The following is a 19,284-nucleotide window of genomic DNA, read 5'->3' as shown; positions in this document are numbered from 1 at the left end:
GGCATATATAAGATCTAAGATTCATGGGTTGAATAGAGAATTAGTGAAAGACACGTGTCATGATCGTAAAATGATAAAGGATTAGTAGGTTGAAAAGGTAGGAGGAAAAAATCATTTTTCTTTGTATATTTATTTATGTACGCTAAATGTCTTCAACTAGGACGAGCATTTAGCAACACAACGCTCAAAAATATGAACAAAACATCAACTATCATGATAGCTAAAATCTGACTTGGACTCTTATGAAATCTATATTTTCTATTAAAATTCTATAATGATGATGTCATTATTAGGTCAATTACTTTGTTAAAAAAATCAAAAAATAAAAGAAAAAAATCTAAGCATGGTGTCATTAATCTAAACAAATTTGAATTAGAATTTAATCTTATTAATTAATTATTATTACTAAATCTAATTAAAACTTATTTTAATTATTAAAATTAAATAATTTTTGAATTATTTTAATTAATTATTTTGAATTGAGTACAAGAAGGTATAAAAAATAGGTAGAAGGAAACCAATTCTAAATATATATTTTAATTTACACTTTTAAAATAAAATGACAACTAATATTATCTCTTATGATTGGATATGGATTGTTTAATATGTATTTTAGCTGTTTGATGAAATGTTCAACTGGTGAGTTTCTTAGTGGGATACAGTGGGTCCACGGGTCATTAAACTAAATGACTTTAACATTTACGTTCACTTAATACCTAAAACATATCATTAAACTGTTTCGTTTAAACAAACCCGTAATTTCAAGGGTCATTTCACTAGTTTTTATTCTAATAAACAACTATATATACACACGTTGATATATGCAAACACATAGCGAGAGCTAATATTAGTAACAAAATCAATTTTGCACTCTATAGTTTTCCCCATTTTTCTAAAACTCAGAATTTTTAATTTAACATGATAATAATTAGTTATAGTTATATTATGACAGTTATAAATTTGCTTGCTATACTAAATTATCAAATTAATTACTAAAAATCTACTATATAATTAAATTTATATTATTGACAGTTACCTTTTTTATTATTAAGATTTTTGACTTACGATTACTCATTCTATATATTTAAAATTTCAAACTAAAATACATCAACATTTAAATAAACAACTAAATATACCGAAATTTTAGCACCTCAACTTAAGGGTATGTGTCGATGCGAGTTTTTTGGAGCTTATAGTTTCTAGCTTTTATGAAAAAAAAAAAACCTTGCATCTAACAAAAAGGTTTCGTTTTAAAAAAGAGCTTATATCGGTTGTAATTGTTTGGTTTTCAGATCCGTAAAATTTTATGTGTTTTAGCGGAAAAAAAGGAAAAGAAAATAATATACCCCGTAGTAAATAAATCAGCTACCTTTGCATTATAAAGGGTAACTAAAAGTAAATAAATCTCTTATTAATCATCCCTTTATCTAAAAGATAAAGCGATGAACAGTAACTCACTTTGTGCATACAAACTTTGTATGACATGCTTATAAATTTGTACCATCAATCATCCCTTTATCTAAAACATAAAGTGATGAATACTAATTCAAATTGTGCATAGAAAATTTGTATGACATGCTTATAAATTTGTACCATCAAGACTAAGTATTAAAAATTCCCACTCGGGTAATTTAAGGGACAAAAAGGTAAATTTCTAGGGGTAAAAAGGTAACTTCCTAGAAGTATGGGGAAAGGGTAACTTTTTTATTTAATAAAAAACTTACTAACTAAACTGACCTAAATTTTTGACGAAATTTATCATTTTACGTTTCACCGCTATAACCGTTAAATTCGAAATAATTTTACATGAATTATATTCGAAACTCGAAATAATTTCACCGCTAAACCGTTAAACGCAACAATTTATATTCGAAACGGAGCTTCCATGCATTACCCACAGTGCTTTGTTTTTTAGTAATAAACATGAAAGTGAATTACATTTAAAAATTAGGTCCCTACATTATTTATGAACATAAATATATAGTTACTATAGTATTAAATATACATGATCACCTCCTGAAGTATCCTTATCTTGCTGAGAGTAGTGATGGCAATGGATCGGATATGAATCAGGTGATGCCGTATCCATATCCATATCCATTTAGTTTTTGCTCATCTATATCCATATCCATATCCATTTAGTTTTAGATCATCCGTCCATATCCATATCCAATGGATTAATCGGGTTAATGGATATCCAGTGAATTTAAAAAAAAAATGTTATAGTATTTTTTAATATGCGATTAAAATGTAAACGCAGTATAGCAAAAATAAAAATTTGTAATTTTTGTCGAAGATATAACAAAATTTGCTAAACTTATTATAAAACACTGATTATAAAAAATTAAATATGAAATTTGTAAGTTTATTTTGTTATATATACATGTTTTATTGTAATATAGTTATTTCATTATAGGGTTGAAAGCAAAATGTAAATCTAACGGTAAATGAGCTTGTAGTAGTAAATATATAAGAATATATCTATATTTATGTAATTGTATACGTATTTCGGGTGGTAATGGATATATTCAAGGATGAAACTTTGCATCCATGTCCATATCCATATACATTTAGGTTCATCCGTATCCGTATCCATATCCATTTAGATTCATCCATATTCATCACGAAGCGGGTGGATCGGGTGGATATCTGCCGGATCGGGTGGCCATTGCCATCCTAGCTGAGAGACTAATAATTCATTTGAAGTTAAACTTAGGGACCGAACCGAGAAACCAAACTATAGACTGCTCACAAATCTAGCGCATAGGGAGGGCCAGTTTCTACAGTAAAAAAAACAGGCAGCCCTACTTCGCCATTTCCTCCACACCCTAAAAGACAGTGAATTGCACTCGCTTCGTTCTGTACAATAACCGAGTTGTAATCAGTAAGTTCCTTCTTCACCTTCTCTTTCTTCTGATTAAAATCTCAAACTTTCTAAACTTTAATATCGTTAGGTTTCACAGCAATTTTATTCACATACAAACATGTAATTATCATATTGTCGATATTATTTTTCTATTAGAGATACAATTTGGATATTTCCTTGCAAAAAAATTGAGTCTGTGCTCTTTAATCTGTTTGTCATGAACGTTATAATCTTTATTTCGACATCGATTATCTTTTAGATATGAGGAAACAAGTTGTTCTGCGATTGAATCAGGTACTAGTAAGGTATTAAGAACAGAAATATGAAATTGACTAGCCTTAGATGTTCTTTGTAAGATTATTGTTATGATGTTGTATAAAATGATTTGCTATGCAGTATGCACATTGAAGATATGAGCAGTTGAAAGTATGCTACTAGAATTCAGTAGTGGATTTTTAGGGCTAATAATGACTGGTGCCTATATTGACGCTAGTGACATGTGATTTGTGATTACTTATTAAAGAACGTGTGATTATGTATATGAAATTTACACAAATACTCGCACATACTTAGAGCCTTAGAGACAATACTATACCATCCATTTATTCTATCTCATTAGTTTAATGAGTCTCAAGTTTGAAGGATATATAATGAACTAAACCTATGTATAAATATACACTGAAAACTTATTAGGGTTGCAAGTCCCACTTAGGAAAGTTGTATGTAGGATGTGTTATGTGTGTATGAGTCTGCTCTTAAAAAACTGTGAGTGTGAAGTTCATAGCAACACTTTGTTTTTCTCTTTTATTGAGTTTTTCTGTATATTATACGGTTTTATCAGTTTACTGATGGACATGAATATAACTTCAGGCACCTTGGATTTAAGCATAAACAACAACGTTCGAGTAAATTACGAGCTTTCTGAAACCAGCATTGAAGGGTTTTTTTTTTACTATATAGGTTACGTTTGTAAAATTGGGGCTTAAGAGAACAAGTATGATGATGTCAGAAGAAGATAGAATAAGCAATTTGCCAGATGATATTATTCATCGCATTCTCTCTTTTCTTGATTTGAAGTATGTTATTCAAACTAGTGCATTGTCCAAAAAATGGAAGCTTGTTTGGACTTTATTACCCCAACTTAACTTAGATAGTTGCAAGTTTTCCTATATGCCTCAATTTAATAACTTTGTGCATCATGCTCTATTACATCGCAACAATCTTAGTGAAGTTTCTGTATTGGAGCTAAGATACAGGGGAGCAGCTGCAGATTCTACTGTTAGAAGGATTATGGACTATGCCGGTTCGCATAATGTTAAGCGACTGACTTTATTATGGTCCGGTTCAAAACTTCAGCAATGTCCATGGTTTCTTTTCCGTTGTCGGGCTCTCAAGGATCTCACCCTTGCAATCGAGGATCGTACTCCAAGATGCAACATATCAGAATCAGGTTGGGACTTTCCAGCTTTGGAGAAGCTGAATTTGAGTAATTTCGAATTAGATGGTGATAAAAATAAGCGCATCAACCTTTTTTCCAAATGCACGAACCTAAAAGACCTCACCTTACATAGGATTGACATGAACTACTTGGAGGAAATCAATCTTTGTGTCCCACAACTTTATAATCTTTCAGTCACATCTTGTTACCATCACCCAAAGGTTGTCAACGTGGTTGCTCCTCAGCTTCAAAATCTGACAGCATCTGTTGACATTGTTGATGTATTTTATTGCCGTGATGTATTGCAGAAGCCTGTCAACGGCTTTAGCTCTCTTGAGAAAGTGAATCTCTCATGGACTAAAATTCATCATGTATCGGAAAAGAAGACATGTCTTTCCCAACTACTCAGTGTTTTCCAGAAACTCTACAGCGCCAAATTTCTTATCCTTGATGCGTGGATCATTATGGTATACAATTATGTCACAAGTAAACATGTTATTAATAGCATTTTCAATGTGAAAAGATTTCTAAAGGTGTTTTACTATGCCATTTAGCTTTTATAACAAAAACTTTTCAATGGAGATGCCTTTAGAGTTTATTAGTTTAGTAATTTTTTTGGAATATAACTGTTTTTCAAAGGATAAAATACAATATAAATGCCTTTAGAGTTAGGTGTATACGATATAAATATTGTACCATATTTTGGTCTTTTGGTGCAAGACGCCAAGCGTAACCTGTCTACATCATTTTGTATTTTATCCTTCTGGGCATGTTGTTTGAACACAGTGCTGAACGTTTTATTTTTATTTTTTAATTTTTTTAATTTGGTATTTAATAACACAGGTTCTTTCAGCATGCCTGGATCAATTGTTGCTTGAACCTTGTCCATTCAATTACTTAAGTTGTTTGAAGATGAATACAATGTTGGAGAAAAGATATAGGTACGGAACAACAACACATAGTCGTGTAGTTGTCCCCGTTCAACTGAAAAACTACTTTCTTGACAAGTCTTCAACTGCCACTTTCATTACAGATTATCCTCAGGTTGAGAGAACAAGTATGATGATGGCAGAAGAAGAAGAAGATAGAATAAGCAACTTGCCAGATGATATTATTCACCACATTCTCTCTTTTCTTGACTTGAAATATGCTATGCTAACTAGTGCATTGTCTAAAAAGTGGAAGCTTGTTTGGACTTTATTACCCCAACTTAACTTAGATAGTTACGAGTTTCCCGATATGAATAGTTTTAATAAGTTTGCGAAGCATGCTTTATTACATCGTAACCATCATAGAGAAGTTTCTGTATTGGAGCTAAGATGTCGGGGCATAGTTAATCAATTTACTGGCAGAAGTATTGTGAACTATGCTGGCTTGCATAACGTTAGGCGGTTGAATTTAGTATGGTCCGGTACAAAAGTTGTTGAATTCCCACAATTTCTTTTCAATTGTCGGGCTCTCGTGGATCTCACCCTTGCAGTCGAGAGTTATCGTGGCTCGGGTCTTTCAAGATGTAACATATCAGAATTAGGTTGGGACTTTCCACTTTTGGAAAAGTTGATTTTGAGAAATTTCCATTTAGATGGTGGTGAAAATAAACACATCAACCTTTTTTCCAAGTGTGTGAACCTAAAGGACCTCACCTTATGCCGGATCAACATGAACGGATTGGAGGAATTAAATCTTTGTGCCCCACAATTGTCTAATCTTTCAGTCACATTTGGTAAGCGTTACCCAAAGGTTCTTAACGTGGTTGGTCATCAGCTTCAGAATCTGACTGCATCTGTTGACTCTATTCATGTACTTGAGTCACACGTTGATTTTCTTGAGAAAGTTAATATCTCATGGCCTGAGGTTAATTTTTATTTTCCGGAGAAGAAACGTCTTTCCCTTTCCCAATTAGTCGGTGTATTCCAGAAAGTCCACTGTGCCAAATCTCTTATCTTAGATCCGTACATCCTTAAGGTATACAACTACGTCATTAGTAATCTCTTATACATGTTACTATGAGCATCTCCAATGTAAAAAACTTTTTTTACAATGCCATTTACAGTAGTTTTTATCATGTCATTAGTAATCTCTTATACATGTTAGTATGAGCATCTCCAATGTAAAAAACTTTTTTTACAATGCCATTTACAGTAGTTTTTATCACACCAAACATGCTTTCACCTTAATGTATGAACAAGTTTTTACACAAATGTCTATAACCACTAATTTTACATTGGTGTTATATATAACTTCATTTTAATATAGTTATAAATTATAAACAAGATTTATGTTAATTTTACATTAGAGGCCTACTCAGATCTCCCCAACCGACTCAGTCAGTTTAACCAAGAGAACTAACTAATAGATTAGGTTGCTCCTTGATGCCAGCGGGGAATGAAATAAAAATGTTTTGTTGTAGTAGTTATATTTCATTTTATCCTTTTTTGCACATGTGAACACAATGCTGAAAGTTTCTGTTTCTTTGTATATAATATTACGTATGTATTAAGGCTCTTTCATCATGTGTGGATCAATTGCTGCTTGAACCTTGTCCATTCAATAACTTAAAATGTTTGAAGATGAATACGTTTCTGGAGATAAGGTATGGTTGGCTCCCAGCAAAACGGGAACATGTAATTGTACCTGTTCAACTCAAAAACTACTTTCTTGACAAGTCTCCAGCTGCCACTTTCATTATTGATTATCCTCAGGTGAACACACACAACTGCTCTGATTTAATTTCTCGTGAAAATTAAACGTTGAAAAACATGTCCAACTATACAGTGATGTACTTTAACTTTTAAAATGATGTAATTATTTCCAGATGTTGCATGAAACCTTTCTTTATGTGGACAAGAATATTATGATTTTGTTAAGCAAAGTTTTAAGATCCATTTGCAAGTTTCTGTACACATTTACAAGTGTGAACAATTCAGTAACCTAAACACATTTAGCAGTGTGAACTTATTATTATTATTATTATTATTATTATTATTATTATTATTATTATTATTATTATTATTATTATTATTAGTGTTACTTTAATGTTATATATATATATATATATATATATATATATATATATATATATATATATATATATATATATATATAATTGAATGAACCTTGGACAATTATAAGTATTGTGTTGATTTTTATGTCATAGCAATCTATTTTGTTTGCAGAACATACATGATGATGCAATGTTGGTAGCAGAAACAAAAGTACCAGATACTATAAATGAGAACATAATGTTGGAGGCAAAAGTACAGACGCAAGATCAAGTTACTACAATGCAGGAGGAGAAGTTTGATGCTGAAATAGAAATAGAAATGCAAGATAAGGTAATTGCAAATTGATACTAGTAACTTATAATCTCCTTTTTTTTTCTTTTTTTTTTACGTTTATACACATATACTAGTTGGAAATAGAAATGCAAGATAAGGTAATTGAATTGTTTACTCACTTTTAGTAAGAATAAACTATCTATCTATATGTACGTATCATTTCTTATACACATTCAGCAGTTTGAAGTTGTATCGTTTACCCACTTATAGTAAGTTTACACAATCTATATGCACTTATAAATGTAACATTATTTTTTTTGTAATAGAATTTTTCTTCTCATTTTAGGTGCGACAAAAGAGGTGTAGCCAGCAGGTACATGAGGATGATGATGCAGGGGCTAAAAAGATGGCTAAGTTGGATTTGCAAAAACAACAACCTGCAGCTGATACTACTACTATAATAACCACCCAAGACAAGGAAAGGTTTGAAGCAAATATACAGATGCAAGATCAAGTTATTACTGATCATGAGGCTATGTTCGAGGCGAATATACAGATAAATGAAGTTATTAGCCAGCAGGTACATGATGATGATGGTGATGATGGTGATGGTGATGGTGATGATGATGATGATGATGATGATGATGATGATGATGCAGGGGATACAAAGATGGCCAAGTTGGATTTACAAAAGCAACAACCAGCAGCTGATACTACTATAATAACCACCCAAGACAAAGAAATTTTGGATTTAGAAAAACAACAACCAGCTGATACAATAACCGAAGCGAAGGAAATGTTAGATGAAAATATACAGATGCAAGATGAAGCTATTGCAAAGCAAAAGGCAATGTTTGAGGCTAAAATGCAGATGCAAGATGAAGCTAGTGCAAAGCAAAAGGCAATGTTTGAGGCTCGTATAAAGATGCTAGATCAAGTTATCATAAAGCAGAAAGCTAAAATACAGATGCAAGATGAAGTTATTACAGGGCAGAAGGCGATGTTTGAGGATCAAAGAAAGATGCAAGATCAAGTTATCAAAAAGCAGAAAGTGATGTTTGAGGCTAAAATAGAGATGCTAGATCAAGTATCTACCAATCAGAAGGCCAAAATACAGATGCAAGATAATGTGATTGCAGAGCAGAAGACAAAGATACAAATGCTAGAGGTAGCAAATTTGGATCAAGAGAAATTGATTTCATATGTCATTAAGTCCAAAATAGCAGAACTGAAAGTCCAAGTTGAGAGTGGGAATCCAGATTTTGAATTGATTCGCTCAATTGGGTCTGAGATCAAATCAGTTATCGAATTGATACCTGAGAGCTTAAGGGCAGTCATGAAAGCACAATATTCTTTTGAGTATGTACAGTTGAAGAGTTTATTCCTTACCCACATTGATGCTAGCCATTGGTCAAAGATTGAAACCGAGCTGGGGTTTATTAATGGGTTATGAAATTTTCCTTTAATATTAGCATTTACAGTCTGTCAAATGTCCAACTAACGGAAGGCCCAAAAAAAGGTGAGAAGAAAGGATATGGATGAGAAGAATAGTATCAAACCAAGGTGGTAAAATTGTCAAGAAAGGGGAAGTCAACAAATTGTGATAAGTGTGGAGATTATGGATACAACAAAAGAACATGTTCAGATGATACAACTTTGAAGAAAGAAAAGAAAAGGAAGATGAAGCAAGTGGAAGTCATTAAATTAATGTTTCTTGTATTGTTTTTTTTTGTTGGATGTTGACTTTGGATATTTTGTTTATGTTGGATGTTGACTTTGAATATTTTGTTAGTGTTTGATGTTGAATCTTGGTTTTGTTTTTGGATGTTTGTGTTGGATGTGGAAACTTGGGTTTCATTTGAATTTAGCTATTCTGTAATTAATAGCACTATTGTTCAACTCTTCTTGTAATCATTTTTATTATAGGTCAACTGCAGAAGTGGAAGTCAATTGTAGTTATGTCAGTTTCCTTGTGTGGTTAAGTACAGTTCGTCATGATGAGCCTTTGTTTAATTGGATGTGTGGTTAATTACAGTTTGTGTCAACTGCATAAGTCAACTGTAGTTTGTGTTTTTTGTTCAATTAGATTTGTGTCAACTGCAGAAGTCAATTACAGTTTGTGTCAATTGCGTTTTGTGGTCAAATGCAGTTTGTGTCATGATCAAACATAAAACCACCTATAATCGTTTAAGTGCGAATTTGAGGGGAAAAGAGGTTTGATCCATTGTTTAAACTTCGACATTTGTGCAAACCCGATCAGAATCTCGAGGGCGTTAAACAATGGATGGATTAATATACTCAGTTATATTGAGTAGTTAGTAACTAAGAAGGTAGATAGAGAAAGTAAATCTCTCATTCATTGACGAAGATGATGATGAGAGATAAAGTTGATTTCTCATAGCCTCATTTGAGTGTGAGTGAAGGGATTGAGAGAGCCATTTTTTTGAATTGTGGATGGCTAATATATTTATAGGAAAACGCGTACTACAATGTGTACTACATTTGTAGTACATGTGTAGTACAAATGAGTGGCTAACATGGCACATGCTCAAGTTAAATGGCTTACGTATAACACAACCTTGATATCGTCCAAGTGTTTCTATCCAGCGCGAGGTCTGTCCGGACCGAATCCGTACCGGCCCAATCCTTGCTGGCCAAATCCTTCCCGACCTAGTCATTGCCGGCCCAAATCCGTGCATGCCTAATCATTGTCGGCCCAACTCTTGCATGCCCAAGTCCTTACTGGCCCAATCCTTGTCGGCCCAATCTTGCGTCAATTATGCGAACTTTCGATACTTAATAAGTTAATAGATTATAATTGATTTAAGGTATTTATGAGTTTTTGATGACTTTTGAAACTAAAATAGAGAATCGCGTTATAAAGTCGAGATATTTGGATGCTGAAATGAAGCTAAGTTGCTTAATGCATACGGAAGGCGCCACTTGAATGGTTGGAAGCGCCTCTTTGACGACTGGACAGGAAATTGATTTAATGGGCTTGTTCCTATAAGATGTGGGCTTGTTGTTAATGGGCTGAATCTGCATTTTATTAAAGTCCATCTACATAAATTTTATAGAGCCCGTTTAATTAATTAAGTGGTACCCTAAATCTTGTGCACCAAGTTAGTTAATCACTTAATCTATAGTTTCTATTAAAATTCTAAAATAATGATGTCATTATTAGACTAATTCCTTTGTTAGGAGAAAATTAAAAATAAAAAGAAAAAAATCTAAACATGGTGGGTGATGTCATTAATTTAAATAATTTTGAATTAAAATTAAATCTTATTAATTAATTATTATTATTAAATCTTATTAATAATTATTTTAATTATTAAATCTTTTAATTATTAAAATTAAATAATTTTGAATTATTTTAATTAATTATTTTGAATTAAGTACGAGAAGGTATAAAAGCTAAGCACAATGAAACAAATTCTAAATTTATATTTTAATTTACACTTTTAAAATAAAATGACAATCAATATTATCTCTTATGATTGGATATGGATTGTTTGATATCATTTTAGGTGTTTGATGAAATGTTCAGCTGACGAATTTCTTAGTCGGACTCTGTAGTTCCACGGGTCATTAAACTAAATAACTTTAGCTTTTACGTTTACTTAATACCTAAAACATATTATTAAACTATTTCGTTTAAACAAACTCGTGGTTCCACGGGTCATTTCACTAGTTATCTATCTATATCTATATCTATCTATATTCTATATCTATATTATATATCTATATTCTATATCTATCTATCTATATTCTATATTCTATATCTATATCTATATTTATATATAATAACAAAGTTGATTTTACCTAATCAATCTTTCAAATAGCTGAAATGGCAAAGTGCTAACCTTTAGATACAAATTAAACTTTTAATCTCAACCCTTAATTCACTTGATTAGTCAACAATTGTATCTCTCCTCCTTTTTTACAACTTAGTCCCAAAATACCCTTATCATCAATCGCAAAAGAAAGTACACTACGGCCTCAGTTTAGTTTCTCATCATTCCTCATTTAGGCTTTGTTCCACAGATTCTTTTTTAAAGGAAATGAGAAGAAGAGAAGGGAGTGAAAGGAGTGAAAGGAGAGTAAGTTGAATCCTTCCAAATTGTAAGGAAAGTTTGGAAGGAAATGAAAGGAAAATCGGTGCAAATTCATCTTCAAATTCATCTTCAGCTTCCCTTTCTTTTAATGAAAAACTCAGCGAACACCCAATCTCATTTCACTTCCTTCTAATTCCTTCCCTTCTCTCCAAAATCAAACCGGTGAACACAGCCTTAGGGTAAAAAAAAAAAAAAAACGAAAAATAGATTGAACTAATCAAGCAGATGCAATTAGGGTTCGAAAAAAACTATACTGACGCGTCGACATTTTTTCCCAATATCTAAATTCGCAAATCCTTCGTTTTGTGAAGTTTTTTTTGGTCAAATCTCATCATCGATCGGATTCTCGTCGCTGATTAAGTTCAATTCGGATCTAAACATAATCAGATTATCAAAATCGCAGGTGTGTAATCAATTTCAATTAGTACCAATTTATACATATGTTTCTTGTCCGGAATCCAATTGCAGGTGTAAAAACATTTCTGTAGGGACATCAATGGCTGGATGAGCATGCTTATTCTCTTTTTAATTTGAGCATTTGTTCTTGTGATTTGATTTTGAAATTTGGTAATTTCATTGTTGCAGTGTCTTTTCATTTTTCAGATTGTAGTTTCTGAATTCAATTAAAACACAGGTTACGTGTTATTACATCTGATTAGGGCTCCCAAAAAACCTGAAATCAACTATTTGGCAAAGAAAAACTATAATATTTGCTTTTTAACGCATTAGATCTGTATGAAATTGTCAAAAACTTTTTCTTACAAAACAAATTTGTTCCATAACCATAGCTTGGATATTTATGAATGTTTTTTAGATGTTAACATGTTTGATGGTGTTGCTATTGTTTACAGATTTGGGTATAGGTTACACGCTGTGTCCTTTTGCCGAACTTTAAATGATAATGGCACATTTTTTGTCAACAATTGGTACTACTACCTACTGATTTCACTGTCTCTCAGGGATTAGAGGCGACTGTTGCAGCTAGAGTAAAGGAAGTGGCTGTGTTTGGAGTTTATTTTACGGTCAAACAACGACTGCAGTGTTGATGAAAGTCTTACTTCTGCTGGTAAGGAACACTCCATCCCTGTTCCTATGTATTTATTATATTATATACATGGGCTGTTTCAGCTTATATGTATTATATAATGGATAAAATAATTTAACTAATCTAAATGTTTTAATAGTTTAAAAGTTACCTGGTGCATCGTTTTATAATGATTAGTACATTTATAATGATTAATTTTAAAGATTTATAATGCTGGGAAACTTATAATAATGGGTGTGATAAATTTATGTTGGTGATACTATAGGTGTTGGTACTCCGGGTAAGCTCTTTCTGGCTTCAACTACTTGATAATATTCTAAGTGATCTACTCCAGTATTAATTATTACATAGTCATAGAAGCTTGCAGTACATTTTCATGATAGATATGGCGGCGCTCTTTCAAATATCCTTTTCTTACTCCAAGTACAATTCTTTGAGCTTAAATTTCTAACTGCGTGACTGTATCTTGAATTTCTTATTGACTTATGTAAATTCGAACCAGATGGCGATAAGTGTGGTAGATTCATATGTGTCGGGTCTTGGGATGCAAGAGGTAATACGGGTAATGTCATGTGAAGTGATGTTGTTTAACGAGCTTGATGCAAAGACCAACGTGGACCTTAGAAAGCTCATGTTGGCGGAGATTTTACCAGGAAACATTTGGGTCGACCCTCTGAGTCTAAAACTGCAGTCGTAGGGTAATGGAGTTTCTTTGAGTCTCACTAGCTAGCTACTGACACATAAATTGGTGTTGTAAAGGTAACTTGGTATTGATTATATATAAATTAATCACGATTAGATTCGGAACAAATTAGGTTTAGTATATGTATTTCATTTTGGTAAGTACCAGCTACCCACATGAAGTATGTTGCTGCCAAATGTGTTTTTCATGTATATGCTTTAAATACCCATCATCACTTTCATTGGTAGTATAACTCACTTTAACTTCTTCATAAATGATACTAATTATTACATTATTTTTGATAATTTCTAGCTATGGCTCCAATGTATCTTAATGCACTAACCATTGGCATAATGTTGATTTCCATTTTCTAAGCTTTATTGATCTCTGCAGATCCTCACTCGCTTCTTTCATAAGGTACGTACTTGCTTACTTTATATTTTTACACCATCACCCGCTATATGGAGGGTGACATCATTAACAATAAATGTATATATGTTACTTATATTGTACAATATAAGCATCAACAATAATGCACTAATAAAACTAATGATGTTCAAAGTGCTCAAGTACATAAATAAATGAGTAATGGATGATAGGTTACACATATAGATCTTCACAGCATGATGTGGATCAGTTATGTGGACAAATATGAGTTTGACTGAAAATAATAAAGTTAATATATTGTATGAGATATTGTAGGTTTTTCTCTCAACTGATGACGCAGAACCCAGAAAACTACAAAGGTTAGACACAAGTTGCCTGGCGCTACACTAACGCCCAACTGTTTTATTAGGAGCTGACAAAATTGAGAGCACAAAAGGAGAAAAAACGTGGCAGCACCCGCTCAAATAACATAGGCACCTGCCCTCTTTGCAATCTTCTCTGTAAAATACGAGTTCAGTATGCTAGCGTCTGCCTATGATGGATCATTATTGTCAATTAGGATCACTAAACTATTTTTGGCAATCGGCTCCTCAAACATGAAATGTCCATTATTGTTTCTCTTTTATTCACTTTATTTTCATACTTGCTATGGATGGATTCATTATATCATTGAATTATACTGTGTATTAATTAATTTTATTGTTATGTACAAGTGTTTTTATAATATTACCTGCAGAAAGCATAATTCTTACTGATCGATTTGTAATGGATCGTAATGAAACGATATAGGGTTTGATAATGTTGAATCAACGGCGAGATGTTGACGATTTGATTCAATATTGTTTGTATCTTATCATTGGAGGATTTGGGAAAAATTCTAGGGTTGTGAAAACACTAATACTTCATCAATCATAAAACCCCTATTTTTCATAAGATGTCACGGTATTGGGTATAAGAGGGTATTTTAGGTAGTTGAAAGAAGTAAAATTGATTTATTACGTAATAATGATAAAAGATGAATATGGACCATTAGATTAAGGGGTATTGTAATGTAATTTTTCAATCTAACGGTAATTAAAGGCGTTTTAAAAACATTTATTACCGAATAATGACTCTTTAAGGTATAGAGTGATAAAGAAGAAAAAACAATATTTGTTCATAACATAACCTGTACATTTATTAATATCCATATTTATATCCTTACTAGGTTTTGAGCCCGTGCGTTGCACGACTACTCATAATCCTTTTTAAATAATTCATTATTTTAATTTTAGAACGCTTGATCTACATTTTCAAACAATAATTGTGGTTGCGTCTAAGGGTGATATTTTAAATGTGTGTCTTTCAAATAACATTAGAAACAAAACCGCCCATGTGTCACCGTTTTCAATGTGCTCCGACGATCGTTGAAAGCTCTTAAAAAAAGGACGCATTTCTAGTATGTTAGTATGTTTCGTTGACAGAACGGGACTATAAAATACATATATATTTCATATTGCGTGTAGTTGCAACAATAAAAAATTGCTCGAGTTCTATCAGATTTAAGAAATCAGTTGAATCTAATTATGTAAAGGTATAATTTTATTAATACAGAGTAATACGTTACCATTCCCTCAAAATTAGTATTAAAAATTGTTCGGTAGTTTTTCCTATAATTTTATATGATCAAATGTGTGTATGAATATACTATAATAATAGGACATGTGTGTATGGACAAATGTATGTAGTTTTTCTGATGATCGTAGTAATATATCGGAGTAGGGATCAAATAGGAATGAAATTGTGTAAAATTTGGGTTTAGTGAATTTTTTAAATTAAATGGGTACATATGATAGTTTCAGTATTTAAATTGGGTATATATTACATTATATGATTCACTCAGGTAAATATGTGATTTTAAAAGTTGATAAGGGTATATTTGAATATTTGTGACATGTGGAAATTACACTTGGCTTAATATGCAATATTTAAGGAGCTAATGACATGTAACTAAATCAAATCTCTTTATATATATATATATATATATATATATATATATATATATATATATATATATATATATATATATATATATATATATATATAAGTGACTTAATGAAAAACATAAAACTTTAATAAATTTAGCCTTAAGGGCTACAATTAACCTTTACAATTTTACATATATTATTCCTTCATACGTTAACATATATATATATATATATATATATATATATATATATATATATATATATATATATATATATATATATATATATATTACCATATATATATATATATATATATATATATATATATATATATATATATATATATATATATATATATATATATTACCATAATAAACTAGGACTTTTAATCCTCTTGAATTGGAAACTTCAATTATAACATTCAGATATTAATCAAAGTTTGAATTATAGATTAGATATGATTCAAATATGCACTTAGCTTAATTGCTATTCATGATGGATTGCCAAGAAAGAAAGACTTGTTCAAAGTGTTTGTGACAAGTCACTTTCATAAAGCTAAGTTCAAGATAATTCAAACACTTTAAGTCTAAAGCGTTTGTCTAGGCTATGTCACACTTTCTGCAGGTAACACAAATTTAGCAACAGTCCAACATTTTTAAAGAAAAAGAACTATTGCATAAACGGCTACTTTATTTGAAATATTGCAAACGGTCATTGCCACAGTCGACCGTGGACCTGAACGTTCGCGTCAGTAAAGCTCATATCTTCACCTATAAAAGGAAGACATATTCAAAGCTTGAAAGACAACTGATCCCTCTCGTTCAGGACTTCATTCAGATTCAGCCAAGATCACATTGTGCTTCATTTCACATCCAAAGATATGTGATTAGCTATAGGATATTCTATCTTGTACCCAAGATAGAATCGATGTAAACTAAGCATTCAATTTCTTATCATTAGCTAGTTTACATTGTAAGCTACTTCTTTGAATTAGTCAATGAAGTAGCATGTATCATTGCTTATAACTTTGTTGCGTGAGTGTGAGCTTCTAACTTGAGGTGATCAAGTTAGTGGCTTTGTTCTTGTAATAAGAACACCATCTTATTTAGCTAACTAATTTTCTTAAAGGGACTTAAGAAATTGATTGTTCTTTTAGGGGAACAATCCGTATTTCATTGGAGATATGAGTTATCCAAGTAAACTTTAATCTTTCAATTAGACTGAAAGATTGTTGGTGTGACTTTATTAAAGGACAAGGATGTAATTGGATCTCCACCGGATTTGTAGAAAAGCTTAGTGAAGCTAAACTCTCGATATGATGTGTCAGAGAGTAGATTAAGGAGGATTAGTTTTCATCCTCCCTAACCACTATAAATCCTTGTGTTTGTTTCACTTTACATTCTTTACATGTTGTATTAACAAACACAAACGCTTTCACACTTAAAACTTATGCTTTGAATGTTAAGAACATCAAAAAAGTATTAAGACACCACTAAGTACTGTTCACTGTGACAACCCAGAAATTTCCGACCAAATTTAAACTTTATCTTTATATTATTCCGACACGATAAGCAAAGTCTGTTAAGTCGAATCTCAAGGATTTTAAACTGTGTTCATACATTCATTTAACCTCGACCAAAATTCGACGATTCACGAACCATTATATAAATGAATATGATTATATATGTATATATGTATATATTTATAACTTGAAAACGTTAATAAAATATTAGGTATATTATTTTACATGAACGTATTTGTTTCAGTATGTTTATCGATAGAATTAGAAGATAATATCAAATGATTGATTTATCCGATACATTGTATGATTACGAGTCTCTATTGAGAGGTCCACTTTGATTTAGGAAACCTTTTCTTTTTAACGGTATTCGGAATAATTGGTAAGGTAAATTATAGGTAAGAACAAAAATGTCAATTAACGGGAACTAGACAAGAGTTAGTGGAGATTCCTATTTGTTTTTTAATTCATACTTTACAACATTTTCCTCGTGATTTTTATTTTAACTTTCATCTTAAAGTTGGAACGTAGAATGTAAATAACTTAGACATAGGATATCAACATTTTACATTAAGATGATTTCATACGTTTATCTAACCTTTAGACTTTATATCACGTTTCACCAACAAACGTTAATTTAAAAACTTGAAACCTATTACGTGTATATTTAATTTTACTTTTCTAAAATGTTTTACGATATAACAACTTCTACTATTATAACCTTTTAGTAAAATGATTCTTAAATATATTTAGTTTTGGAAAACAAAGTTTTCATATTTATTTAATATTGTTTCAAATGTACAAAGATATTTTTGGTTTAAAAAGAACTTTATTATTAAAATTTTTTATAAGATAACTTGTTCATAATTTTTAAAGAATTTAATTAAAGCTTTGTATTATAAATTACACACACACACACACACACACACACATATATATAGTTTCAAAAACGAAAACGTGATACGACATAATATTTTCTATTACTTAAACGATTTTAAAATGAACTTTGAAATATATTTTGTTTTGAAAAACTAAAAATTGTTAAATAGGTATTTCAATTATATATATAAGATATACAAAATTATATATTTAAAATATATATATGTATATATATTTTTTACAATGCGTTAATGTATAATTTAAATATAAAATGTTTCGATATTAATAAACGTGTTTTAATAAACAACGAGACATTGATTTATAGAAGCAAATGACCACAACACTCAAATAAAGAGATTATACTTTGGGTAATATAAATTATAGAAGATTAAGTTTAATTATTGATAATAGGTACAAGTCGCGTAACATAAAGAGCTAGTTTTCTAAGCGTACGAAAATGCGTTAGAGAAACCGGAACCGAGACATAAGTCGAGTGACAACGTACGAGTCATTGGAACTAAAATTACAATTTAACTATGCACGTAAATATAATATAATATATAATTAATTAATTATATAAATTAAATATATTATATATTAAATATAATTAAAAACCGTCGGTAGCCTCGAATCATTGAGCAACGATTTGGAAAAAGAGAGTGCCGCGATTGCGGTCCTTTTGTGCTTGGAACCCTCCGCAGTCGCGGAGTAATGGGGTCCAGAAATGAAATGTCCCGTTCATATTGATTATAAACGTTCCATATTAATTGATTTCGTTGCGAGGTTTTGACCTCTATATGAGACGTTTTTCAAAGACTGCATTCATTTTTAAAACAAACCATAACCTTTATTTTATCAACAAGGTTAACAAGACACCACTTAGATTATCCAGAAATGATAATCTAACAAATATCACACTTACACACTACCAATACATATTGGTTTACAAATATTAATATGTTACAACAAAATAAATCTCGAATGCAGTTTTAAACAATATTATACAAGCATGCTGACACCAAATCTTGTCCATATAATATCATGCAATAGCGGAAGCTCTTAATAATCACCTGAGAATAAACATGCTTTAAACGTCAACAAAAAT

The 19,284-nt window shown here is 31.2% G+C and overlaps 1 protein-coding gene across 2 annotated transcripts in view; it reads left to right on the top strand.

Annotated features, from left to right (window-relative positions):
- The first annotated feature begins 3,742 nt into the window (after positions 1–3,742).
- LOC139894598 (uncharacterized) overlaps positions 3,743–19,284 on the top strand; it is a 154,774-nt gene continuing 139,232 nt past the window's right edge. The window contains exons 1-6 of one of the 2 annotated variants that reach the window (XM_071877985.1): positions 3,743–4,525; positions 4,613–4,771; positions 5,148–6,269; positions 6,806–7,006; positions 7,481–7,639; positions 7,929–8,103. In XM_071877985.1, the coding sequence (XP_071734086.1) occupies positions 3,863–4,525; positions 4,613–4,771; positions 5,148–6,269; positions 6,806–7,006; positions 7,481–7,639; positions 7,929–8,103 (2,479 nt within the window). In that variant the 5' untranslated portion in view covers positions 3,743–3,862. Of the gene's footprint in view, positions 4,772–5,147; positions 6,270–6,805; positions 7,007–7,480; positions 7,640–7,928; positions 8,104–19,284 lie in introns of both variants that reach the window. The other variant, XM_071877984.1, reaches the window with a different exon arrangement.

The sequence above is a fragment of the Rutidosis leptorrhynchoides genome, chromosome 2 (assembly GCF_046630445.1).
Source record: "Rutidosis leptorrhynchoides isolate AG116_Rl617_1_P2 chromosome 2, CSIRO_AGI_Rlap_v1, whole genome shotgun sequence".
NCBI lineage: Eukaryota > Viridiplantae > Streptophyta > Magnoliopsida > Asterales > Asteraceae > Rutidosis > Rutidosis leptorrhynchoides.
The sequence above is the reverse complement of the archived record's forward strand: the minus strand, read 5'-3'. Positions and strand labels throughout refer to the sequence as shown.